This window comes from Rhinatrema bivittatum, chromosome 9 (genome assembly GCF_901001135.1).
Source record: "Rhinatrema bivittatum chromosome 9, aRhiBiv1.1, whole genome shotgun sequence".
NCBI classification, from domain to species: Eukaryota; Metazoa; Chordata; class Amphibia; order Gymnophiona; family Rhinatrematidae; genus Rhinatrema; species Rhinatrema bivittatum.
This window is the reverse complement of record NC_042623.1, coordinates 242,004,469-242,016,728: the sequence shown is the minus strand read 5'-3', so window position 1 is coordinate 242,016,728 and position 12,260 is coordinate 242,004,469. Positions and strand designations below refer to the sequence as shown.

The 12,260-nt window shown below is 45.3% G+C and overlaps 1 protein-coding gene across 8 annotated transcripts in view; it reads right to left on the bottom strand.

The window, feature by feature from the left end:
* GNB4 (G protein subunit beta 4) overlaps positions 1-12,260 on the bottom strand; it is a 98,075-nt gene that overhangs the window by 63,829 nt on the left and 21,986 nt on the right. For 6 of the 8 annotated variants that reach the window (XM_029615966.1, XM_029615972.1, XM_029615970.1 and 3 more), the window contains exon 2: positions 1,881-1,977. In XM_029615966.1, coding sequence (XP_029471826.1) covers positions 1,881-1,937 — 57 coding nt within the window. In that variant the 5' untranslated portion in view covers positions 1,938-1,977. Of the gene's footprint in view, positions 1-1,880; positions 1,978-2,491; positions 2,716-12,260 lie in introns of all 8 variants that reach the window. The other 2 variants (XM_029615967.1, XM_029615968.1) reach the window with 1 other exon arrangement.

Below are 12,260 nucleotides of genomic sequence, written 5' to 3'. Positions count from 1 at the left end.
TGATAAAATCCCCTGAAAAAGAGGAAGAGGAATTTGAAGCTTCATCAAGGCTCTCCTCACCTAAACCTACCTCAGCATCGCGCGACTTATTCCCTCCAGGGACAGCCGGCTGTGGCGATAAGGGAGGTGGGTCCGGAGCTCCTTGTATAACCTGCTGTGTCGCCGCTTGCATAGCACTTAAAACAGCTTCCGTTCCTGCAGAGCAGCAAAACGGGTCTGGGGTAGGGGAAGAGCTGCGCCGAGGCTTCGGGTCCGCTCGAGCCTGCCTATTAGCGTCTTTCGCAGGCAAAATAGACTAGCCTTCCCCCGGGGAGGCAAGCTGAACAGAGTCTCTCCCGTGAGAGCCGTGCATGCGTCTCCACAGGCGCGACAGGCCGCGCCTCGCGGCATTGTGAGGAAAAAACGGCGCGAAGAAAAAGAAGAAATAAAATACACTCCGGCACAAAATAAAAAACCACGGCACCGCCAAACACTGAAATAGCGAAAAAAAACCACAAGGAAGGCTGCCGGCAAAAATAGAAATCAAATTAAAGGAAAAAAATTTTACCTTACCAAATGCCGCGGACCCCGGGAGCTGCTCCAAATAGGGTGAGTGAGCTGGGCTCCCTGGTATCACCCCTGCCAGGAGTGGTTGCTGGGCACAAAACCTTCCCAACTCCGGCGACCTCAGAACCAGGAGGGATAGTCCCCCCAGAACCTCCCGACCTCCTAGGAGGCAGTGAGGTGGCTGGTAACAAAAGTTAGACTTTTTTTTTTTATTAATTTAAATTAAAGGAACAGCCTCTCACAGACAAAATACAGAGAAAACTTACTAAAACTAATTCCTAAAACTACCTGACCAGAAAAAAAGCTACCACAGACTGCAGGGTTAGGCACATCCACCTCTGCTGGGAGACAGAGAAATACTGATGGACTCCAGGTGGCACCCCAGGGTATACGTCAGAGTCAGTAGAATGTTTCTCTGCCTCCCTCTGCTGGTTTGGTGACATAACCCAGGGTCTGGACTGATCCAGGTACGTACAGGGAAGGACCCTGTTTGTACATTTCTCTCTCTTAGCGTTCCTTAACTTCTGAGCAGCCACAGAGATCCAGGATGGAAAAACCTCACAATGTGCTCAGACTATTCACATTTTCTAAGATAGCATTTTAGGAATATTAGAAACATGCTGTGTTGTTCTCGGCTGGGAAAAGGCCTCCGCTTCCATAATCCATTCTACCCACCACCTGCTAATCTTACCTGGGAAGGCAGCGCACTGCCTCTTACAGCTTTTAAGGCAGGCAACTGATGAGCTTTTAAAGAACTACAGCATGCCTAACAAAACGCCTAACAAAATTTACTACCAGTTGGATTCAGCTGACCACTTTAAGCCCTCTTCTCTCAAACAGCAAACACAAAGCTGTATGCTTCAGTTACAAAGAGCTTCCAATTGTCCATCTAAACAAATACAATAGTGATGAAGGGAAAAAAGGAACCACAATGAGCAGGGCTGGAAAAATCCCAGAGGCCGGGTTAAAGCAAAAGAGAGAATAAAAAGAAGCAGACAAAAGAGAAAAGAAAGAGCAAAATAAAAGCCAAAAAAAAAAATAGAGGGAACATTCTCTCCCCCCCCCCCCCCCCCAACTCCTAATTTTTTAATTAGCATCTATGTTTTCTAAATAGATTTCCATCCCTGCAGAAAGGAAGTTTTTAATGCGAATTAGGCCCTCTAAGGTAAGCTAGCATCAAACTAAAAATGTATTGCCATCCGATTTAATGCCCAATTAGATGCAAGAGCCCAGTCAGCCACAGAACCCATTAAATGCCACTTGCACATATGCCCAATGCCTTGAATTCACCCTGATTAGGATGTCTGCACAGGAGAATCCAAGACCCCACTTACTCTGATCTGATTCCGCAGTTGCTCGGCCTCCTGCCGCAACTGTTCCAGCTCACTCATCCTCAGGCCGCTGGGCTCAGCTCACACGTCTGCAAAAGATCTGACAAGGAAAGGCAGATTAAAGGTAAGAGAGAAAGTAACAGGATAACAAAATACAGAATCCAGCAACAGCTTACAGGAGACAATGGTCACATGATGCAAACAGATTGCCATTCACAGACAACTCCCTAACTAATCCTTGGAAAATGGAACTACCCCTCACAGCAAGATATGCTTCCTTCATAGCAAACTTAAGAGTCTATCAAACCACAATACACTAACATACATTACTAGTGAACAGGCCCCTCTGTAAGTAATAGAAGCCATGATAAATAACATTCATCACGGTTTGCTAAAGCAACACAAAGTTCAAATCTGCCGCATATACAGGATTACCACCCTTTACTATAACAAGGATGAGGCAATTTACTTATTTTAAAAATGTTCTCATTAAAAAGAAAATTACTCTTTTTCCCTGCAGGGAAAAAGTGGCTGCCAAGCACATAGCATCTCCCTCTCACCACTATAAGAATTACTCAGAGGGGAAAAAAAAAAAAAAAAGCAAGTTTGCTTACCATAAACTACGTTTTCCGAAGATAGCAGAAAGAATTAGCCAAGAACTCTGGGTGATATCCGCCCTTTGCTGCCTAGAAGACCTTCTCTCTCAGAATATAGAGATTTGTTCTGTGCGCATGCGCGGCTGTTTCCGCGCAATTATCTCTTCTCAGTTGATAAGATGGCCAGTGAAGTGCAGGATGTCCAGGGAGAAGCGCGGGGCCACATGGCTAATTCATCCTACCTACGGAAAATAACATTTACAGTAAGCAAACTTGCTTCCCCAACCCCAATCGATAAGCAGACTGAATTAGCCATGCTCTCTGGGAGTCCCTAGGTTAGGATTGCTTGGAATACATTCACCGATCTCTGACTACTAAGGGCGTCACAGCCATTAGATATTACCCCTCATTTCCATGGACAGCCTTGAGTCCCAGCAGTATGATGCAACACTGCCAATCCCATGCAGCTAAGGCAGAGTGTTGACTGAGACAATAGTGAGATGTAAAGGTATGGACAGATGACCATGTAGCTGCTATGCAAATGTCCAGTAAAGGTACCTTGTACAGATGTGCAATAGAAGCAGCAGTGGTTCTAACCTGATGTGCTTTAAACTAAGCCTAACTGAATAGAATGCGACAAGTAGCAAAATTGAATGCATTGAGATATCCAGTTCGCTAAAGTCCTCTTTTCTACTTGTGATGCCAGAGTTAATTTTTTTGTAGTAAGCTAAGGCTCTTTTACAACACAATGTGTGTAGTTTCCTGTCATTACTGTGCGGCCTTGGAAAGAATGTAGGAAACGTGATTGTCTGGTTCAAGTGAAAGACATCTAATTTCTGGTAAAAAGGACAGGTTCGTCCACAAGATAGCTAGCATGGTGAAACTGCAGGTAAGAGAGGGATAGTGCACCAGTACTTGAAGCTCATTAACCCAACTCACTGAAGTCAATGCAACTAGAAACACTACTTTTCAAGTTAAATACTTCAGAGAGGCAGTTTTCAGGGGCTCAAAAGGTAGAAGCATAAGCTTTTCCAAACTATGTTTAAATCCCAAGGGATGGGAAGTCAAACTCTCAGAAGTCCCCTCATGAATCTTGATACCAAGGGATGGATTGAAATGGGGTGAGTCCATCCCATGGAAAATGATAGGAAGCTACTGCACTTAAGTGCACTCTGATGGAAGAAGTTGCCAATCCTGTTGTGATTGGCAACTTTGCCTCACATCAGCAAAGATATTGTTGCCATTTGAATATGTAATTCCCTTGTTGACGGCTTCCTAGCCGAAACAAAGTCTTAGATCCCTTGTGGTAGTTAGACCATCTCCAACACCTCCCTCTCAATCTCCATGCTGCCAGCTGCAAGGAGGAATACACAGGGTGTAGAAGAGTGCCCCCTTCCTGCATCAGTAGCTCTGCACTGTTCCCCAAGGAAACTGGTGGATGAATGGAGAGTTGAATTAGATAGGTGTACCACAGCTGTCTTGGCTAAGCTGGAGCAATGAGAATTAGATCTTCGTCCATGATGCATTTCTGTACTGTTCAAGCTATGAGTGGTATCTGAGGGTATGAGTAGAACAGGACCCCCACCCAGGGAATGAGGAATGCATCCTGCAAGAATCTTCTTGGGCTTGGGTAGACTAAGCAAAAATGGTGCAGCTTCCTGTTGCTTTCCGTCCCGAAAAGGTTCATGCATGAGATGCCCAATACATGAAAGAGACTGTTTGCCACGATTTGATTGAGAGACTACTCATGGGGGTTAAAGACTCTGCTGAGCCTGTCTGCCTCCATGATTGCTACCCCAGGTAAAGTTGTCTGTAAGGTTATCTAGTGTGCTTCTGCCCATTCCATGATCTGCACAGCATTCTGGAAACCAGACCCTTCTTCCTTGTTTATGTAAAACATGGTCATCTGATTGTTCATGTGAATCATTACTCAATTCCCTTGTAGCTGAGGCGCAAACATGCGAATTGCATTTATCACCACCCTCAACTCCAACAAATTGATCTGGAAGAGGCTCTCTAAGGACCATAAGCCGTGTCTTTAGACCTCAACCCCTTGTTGATGCAACGGGATGCAAAATAGCACTCCTGCTGTTAAGACAAACGGGAACAGCCATCAGGCTATATCTATCTTCATGGCCTGAGTCAAAGCTATCTTCTTGGACATCAGTTGACTGCACTGGGACCACTGGGATTTGAATCCCCACTACAGTCATTGCATATGAAGGAGTATGAGGAATGGCGTAATTTTCTGCCATGTGTCCCAAAGGGTGAGGACTTGATGTGCCGAGGTATGTGATTGTTGCTGTAGCTGTACAGTAAGCAAGCAAAATACCTGGGCTCTTTCGATGGGAAGGAAGACTTTGCATAAAACTGTTATTCTTGTTTCTATGAATTGCAGCACCTGCACTGGCTGAAAGATGGACTTCTCGTAGTTTGTGATGAAGCCCAGGATTTCCAGGCAGAGAATTGTTTCGACTAGGTGCGCTTGGAGAGAGGTACACTGGGGAGACAAGTAGCCAATAATCCAGGTAGTGAAAAAAACTTTATTCCTTTGCTCATCAAATGGGCCACAGCTAAGGCCAGACATTTGTAAAGACTTCAGGGCAGATGAGAGGCCAAAGGGAGGACCTTGTATTGGTAGTGTAATGCACTCTCCTGAAAGCAAAGGTAATGCCAGGAAGACTGATGCACTGGGATGTATAAGTATGCATCCTTGAAATCCAGTGAGCACATCTAATAGTTGGGCTGGAGGAATGGCAGGATGGACTTGAGAGATGTCATCTTGAATTTCTCCCTCCGAATGCACTTGTTGAGAGAACAAAGGCCCAGAATTGGACAAAACACACTTTATTAGTGCAGTTAGTGTAGCTGGGTTCAAAAAAGGTTTGGATAAGTTCTTGGAGGAGAAGTCCATTAACGGTTATTAATCAAGTTTACTTAGGGAATAGCCACTGCTATTAATTGCATCAGTAACATGGGATATTCTTAGTGTTTGGATAATTGCCAGGTTCTTGTGGCCTGGTTTGGCCTCTGTTGGATACAGGATGCTGGGCTTGATGGACCCCTGGTCTGACCCAGCATGGCAATTTCTTATGTTCTTATGTTCCAGGATGAAAAAGTATTGGGAATAAAACTCCTTGTTGCGTTGATGTTGAGGCATGACGTGAATTGCCTTCTGATGGAGCAAAGAGTGCACCTCCTGTTGTAGAAGCATGGTTTGTGCATGATCCTGAAATGGAGCCACCATGTGTGGGATTGGAGGGATTCACTTGAAGTTTAGTTGGTAACCATTGCAAACTGTACTCAATACCCAACACTGATATGATTGATTCCTAGGACTGGCGAAAATGAGATATTCTGACTCCAACCTGCTGCAGCTTCTGAGCAGGACCTTGCTGCTGCTTCTGTGTCAGTTAGTTCCTCAGATGGCCCCTGGGTTGGGGCTGTTGTCCCTGCAGCCTAGGGGGCTGGTACAGCAGTAGTCTAAGTGTACAATCTGTATGGACACTTCCAATAGAAAGGTATTTTTGTATTGGGCATAGTACCTTTTGGATGAGGATTGTTGATCTTTAAACTGTGAGACTATCTCTAAACTTATCCCCAAATAAGTTGCCCCCTTGCAAGGCAAATCTGCCAATTTTTCATGTACATCCTCTTTAATAGCACTGGCTTGGAGACAGGCTAACCTGCAAGCCACAACTGAAGTCGCTGATGTGCATGCAGAAGTCTCGAAAGTCTCAAATGGTCCGCAGCAAATGATGCAAGCTCTCTTCTAAATTTATTAAATTCTGAGGAGGTGCTTGGTCTCCTGCTGAAATGAACATACTCAAGTATTAAGGGATCTAGAATTGATGCTGTTGGATTTTCGAATTCAGCATAGTGCCTTGAAATACCTTGCGGACAAATTTTTCCAGGATTCTGATGTCATTTCCTGAAGGCATGTTCGAACGAAGCCAGGATTTCTTGGATCTCTTCATGGCCGACTCTACAACCATGGATGCATGTGTAAGTTGCAGTATTCCATAATGGGATGATTTTTGCATGCAAAATTTAAGAGCCATCTTACAAAAGACCAACTGCCCAGAGAAAGGTGACTCCCAGGATTTATCCATCACTGCATCCAGAACCGCATGCAATAAAGCAGTAGGGTCCGATGGAATGCTAGATTTTTTTTTTTTAAGAATTCCCATCATCTCAGATCTAGGATGCAGAACCTTTTTAGTCTCAACCTTAAGGACGAAGCCCACTTTTTCCACAAACTTAGAGTATATGAGGTCTTCTGGGTGAGACCAAGGCTCCAGTGGATCCTCTGGGGGATCAAGATGGAATTCCCATTGAACTGCCTGGGGAAGTCTGAGGGGAATACTGTGGTCCACCATCTGGCTCTGGGGAAAACCGTGGTCCCGGCTCCTCCACTTGAACTGGTTGACTGCTGTCCCCCGAATTCACAATGGGGGAAGCCAAGCTGGCAAAAACTCTTCTGATAGAGTAAGTGGTGGCCGTGGGTGACGGTCTCCTTCCAGTGAAGAGAAGAATGTTTTCAGGATTGCTGTTAGCTGAGTTATGGCTTGTGAGGCCGCTCCTCCTTACCCAGTAGAGCCCTGTGGGGTGATAAAAGCCTCCACCAGTGGTCCTGTTTGATGCAGACTTCCTGTGGGGGTTTTTTTGAGGCAGGACCAGTACTGTCAGCAGGATGGAGGAACCTAGTCCCCTGCTGATGCCCTCTGGTGTTTATGAGCTGACTTATGCTTCTTACGAGAGGCTCCTGCAACTGAGAGGATTATCATCTAAGCCTTGAGATGGACAAGATGTCAGAGTAGACATGAAAGCAGCTCGAGGTGAGAACATGTCATCTCTATCCGAAGGATCGGAGACCAGTAGCTTCTCGAGAAGGAAAACTGAGGATCCCGTTCTGGCTCCTTCAGAATCCTGGAGGAATGCATCCCTGAAGCTTTATCCCAATGATCCTCAGATTGCCCAATGATCCTCAGATTGCATCCTGAGCAGGCGTAGCATCACGAGCTTCGAACGCTCTGCTTGCTGCTTGTGCGTGCTTCACTTGAATCACCTGCATTGAGGTGCGTGAAGCTCGTGTTATGCACCATGTTAGGTTGGGTGCAGAGGCATGTTGCGTTGCTAGCGCGATGCAGGTTTTTTCTGCCTTGTACTTGGAATGTGTTGTATGCTGAAGTATTTAATGGCCTTCCATGCTCTTCTTAGATGATGCACTCGACACACCCACCACTTTTTTGTCTGCCTTTTTAGCATCCGGTGCTATGTAAAGCACACTGGGGATTTTGCACACCTGGCTGTGTGTGGTGCTTCAGCTCCCCAAAGTTTCTACTGGGCCAACTGACACTGCCCATGTCCCATGAGCAACAAGCTGTGTCTTTGGCCCAGATGAAGACTGGGCAGAATGGTGGTCCCTAGACATAGGATCCTATGCCCCCATTTCCTAACAAAGTTCCCTCACTTTCTCTTAGGCAATCTTGGCCGCACATTGTCTTTGGGCTCACAGGGACTTTTTACCCGCAGTCGTGGCACGTCGACTGGTCATGGTGAGGCCCGAGAGAAAAGGTAGCAATAATTATGCCCATCCGTGAGGGTCATAAAACTTTCCCCACACTGCCAGTACTTAAAGCCAGGCATTTGAGGACATTGTAGCACTTAAAAGTGCTGTTGTGTGTTCACTCAAGATGAAGAAAAACTTCCATGTGACCGGCCAGCTGCACGGAAAGAAGAAACTGAGAAGAGTTAATCACACGGGAACAGTCATACATGTGCACAGAATAAAGTTCTGTATTCTAACAGAAGCCCTGCCCCATGCCTCCCGGATGATGTCACCCAGACAGCATGGCTAATTCAGCCTGCTTATAGACCGTAAAAAATGCCCCAATCTTCCCCCCTCTTCTCCCAGTCAGGACAATTCACCAGTACATAGTAAATCTTACACCAAGGGCTGTCGCAGCAGCACGTTACTTAAGTGCCTGGAACACAGTAAAAGCTGACAAAAAAATGCCCTCTCTTGCACACAAAAGACTGGAGGTCAATTTGCAGAATGCTGAATTTATTAAAAATTGGCGAAGATGAGCAGAATCATGCCACATGGCCAATCCTATATAATCTGTACAATACAACAGCAGACTGGGGCATGGTCTCCTCATGTTGAGACTCCCCCAGAGTTAACTGCTCCGCCCTCCTGCCCTGCATGAGGTCTCTTCAGAGGTCTGTGCCTAGAGCCTGCAATGCAGCCAGGTCCGGGTGGGTTGCCATGACTGTGGTCACACCAGGTCAGAAAGACTAGAGACAGGCTGAAGGGAAAAGATCCCAAAGATGGTGAAGCAGTCGAGAGAGGAAGGGAAGCAGCTTACAAGTGAGGAAGAGAAAACGGGGAACAAATAAGTCAGAAGGGGATAAAATCAAAAGTAGAAAACACACAAAACAAGCAAAGATCCTAAAATGAAAGTAAAAGTGTTTTCCTGGTTTCTACAAATTCTTGGCTGGAGTCCAAGTTTTCTAAATATTTTCCACCCCTGGCCCCCACCTACACATAAAAAGGACTCTACTGCATCAGGAGCACAATTTAATGGCTCAGTGTGGGGGAGGGATGGAAGAGAGGCTGGGCTACCAGGCAGAAAGGAAGAGGAGAAGAGTAGAACCAAGTGGAGACAAAGGATAAAAGCACCACCCTTTTCTACTATAAGGCCAACTGGATTTTCAAATCCTGGCCATGGAGGAAAAAGCTGCAGAATAGTCTCAAATGAAAAAATTCATAATCAGGGGGGATCTTTCTGAATTGAATAGCTATCACTGCTGCTGTATTATTATCTAGGGCTTTATCTGTATTACTGTTTACTGGAGACATTCTATGCGCTGTTCAACACTGAATGCAGCTTCAGATTTCCCACAAGAACAAAACAGGAAGTCAGCCTGCCGAAGTCGCAGCTATTGTATCCTCCCTATATTTCAAACAGAGGGACTCCAGAGATCTGCCACAAAAACAGGAAATCAAACCTGCCACGCCTCTTGTCAGGAAAAAGATATTTGTACACTAACAGCACTTCAAATCTCCAGCTCTACTGTATATGCAGCAAATGCTGGAGCATACTTGATTTCTGCAGGATGCAGGTAACAGATCAACCAGCAAAACAAATTACTGCCATGAACTCTGCACACAGAATCCACAATCTAAGGAACTACATTGGAGAAACAAAAGCAGATTTTTAAAAAAATGTATAGTCCACACTATCACATAACTCTTTCCAATTACCCAAAATTGCACTACTGTAACTGCACAAAGTGGGAAGAGCTACCTCTACAATCTCAAATGATTTTGGCCAGAAGTAAGAAAATCAGCATAAACCCCTTTGGCCATCTTGAATCTCCCCAAGAAGATAATCAGAGCCCATGTCAGATCCCAGATGTAAATGTAAAGCAGTGCCAGGCTTAAAGCTCATTACATTATTTCCACACTAGCTTCTCCCTGGTCAAAGCAGATACTTTATTCATTGTGAATATCCAAAGCAAAACAAATCCCACCTTGGCAAGGGGAAGTCAGCTGTGTCTAGCAACACTATAGAAATAAACTAATCTGACACAGCTCTCAACTAGACCACAGCCAAATGTCACAGGAAGCACAGGGCAGTTCTAAAGTAAAATCTGTAAAAAGATGCATTTTGTAAATTAATTGAATTTAATATTTGTAAAATGGAGCCAGATTGTAAAAATTGAACTACCCATGCAGTACATACAGCAAAGGCAATGGCATTGCCCTCAACATTATACTGGAAGGACAGGAGGTTAAATTCATTCTACAGACCCATACAAATCCCCTAAGGCTGCCAACAAAAATCAGTTAGCACTTAACGTTTTCTAAATTAACCAAGACCACCAATTCCTTTCAGATAGTGATGAATAAATGGTTATTACTAAAGTGCCCTGTAACTGTTTAGTTCAGTGGTTCTCAACAGGTGTGTTGGGACACACTAGTGTGTCATGAGGTCACAGAAGGTGTGTCTCAGACTCAGCAGAAGGCTGCTCTTTCCTCAGTCTGGACAGGAGTTGGCTGATTTTTCCTTTATTGGGTATAACAGGATGCTGCTCTTGCTTCGTTTTCTTCTTCCTGGCCCAGTGGGAGGTTGTTCCCTTCCCTTTCACCCAGATCAGAGCGAGATAACACCAACTCCTGTTCATATGGGCCCAGCCGGACACCAACTTTATCTTCCTCTGTCTGGCTTAGCAGTGAGGCTGCTGATGTTCTGCCTTCATGTCCAGGCCCTATGGGGTGAAGGGGAGCATGAGGGAGAGAGATGTGTGCTCTATAGATCCACTATTGACTTCCGCTGCTGCTGCCTCATCTTCCGCTCAATGCTTTTTGCCCTCAACTGCTGCTGGTAAAGGGAGTCTCTGGATTGGACTGAAGGCTTTTATGCTGACTGGCAGCCAGGAGGAAGGGGAACTGTATTGGGCAGGAAGGCCTTGGGAGATAGGGAGAGGTGGAGAAAGGAGGGGGAAGAAGGCTGCTAAGCAGGGAGGAGAGATGGAGATGAGCCTGCTGGGTTGGGGGAGAGGGGAGGTCAGGGGATGCTGAGCAGGAAAGGGTGGAAAAAAAGATGGTCAGAGGTACGCTAGGTAGGGAAGGGGAGGGTTGAGCAGGGCAGATAGACAGCACAGGGAAGAGGATATGGGGTGGGGGTGTCAGAATTGTTGGACAGGGATATGAGCATGTGAAGGGACGACTGATTAGTTTGAAGAAGTGAGGGGTGATGGGGAATGGAGGGAGTGATGGGTACAAGAGCCATAATATGCCTATCTTTGAACTTTGTTTACTGTAGGAGGAAATATTTGTTTCTAGTTCTCCAGTTTTGTACTGCATGCAGGTGGTCTTCTTGGGATTTCCATTCCAGTTTTTGTTTCTGCATTTGTAATTTGTGGTATTTTATTCTATATTAGGTGAAGATAGGTCTGTCTGCTGCTGTGTGTATGTGTGTGTGACTGAGATGAGGTACCTTACTAGCAAGTATGGATTTTTATCAGTCTTGTGTTGTATTTTCTCAATATGATATTGCACTGGTGGTGAACTGCTGCCTTTTCATGGGCAGGGCTATTGCGGTTTCATTTCTTGGAGTTAATGCTGCAGAGGTATGGCAGGTTTGATAAACATGTACAGATTGGGGTTTGTTTTTTTCCAGGTTTTGTATTATTTTTCAATGCATTTGGTAGCAGAGGGAGTTTGTGATGCTGTTATTGAGATGACACCAGAATCCGAATATCTTTTTTGTATGGTGAGTTGTACAGGGAAATGTCTTAGTTCTGCTCTGCACTCATTGTTAGGAAGCAGGAGATTTCTATGGATGCAGAGTATATGTTTATATTTAGTCCTATGATGGTCATGTGTTCAGTGTGTTACGCACGTGAGCATCATCTCTCAGGTGTGTCCTGATAGAAAAAAAGGTTGAGAACCACTGCGATCTTGCTGTATGACACCATTCTTCACCCCGGACATAAGACTCTGCCAAGATCTGCAGACATTGCTCCACTCAATGAAACATCTCCAAATGCAAGGAAACTGCTAGGCTCCTGGTGCCCCCCTATCTGTTCATGTAGACCACCATCATCACATTGCTTGACAAAAAAACTCACTGCGCCCTGTTGCAGACTAGCAGAAGAAAACACACCAAAGCTTTCCTAATTGCTCGTTTTCAAAATGATTGATGAACCATGAGGCTTCCACTATCAACCACGGGCCCTGTGCTGACTGATCCTGACAAATGGCTCCCCATCCTTT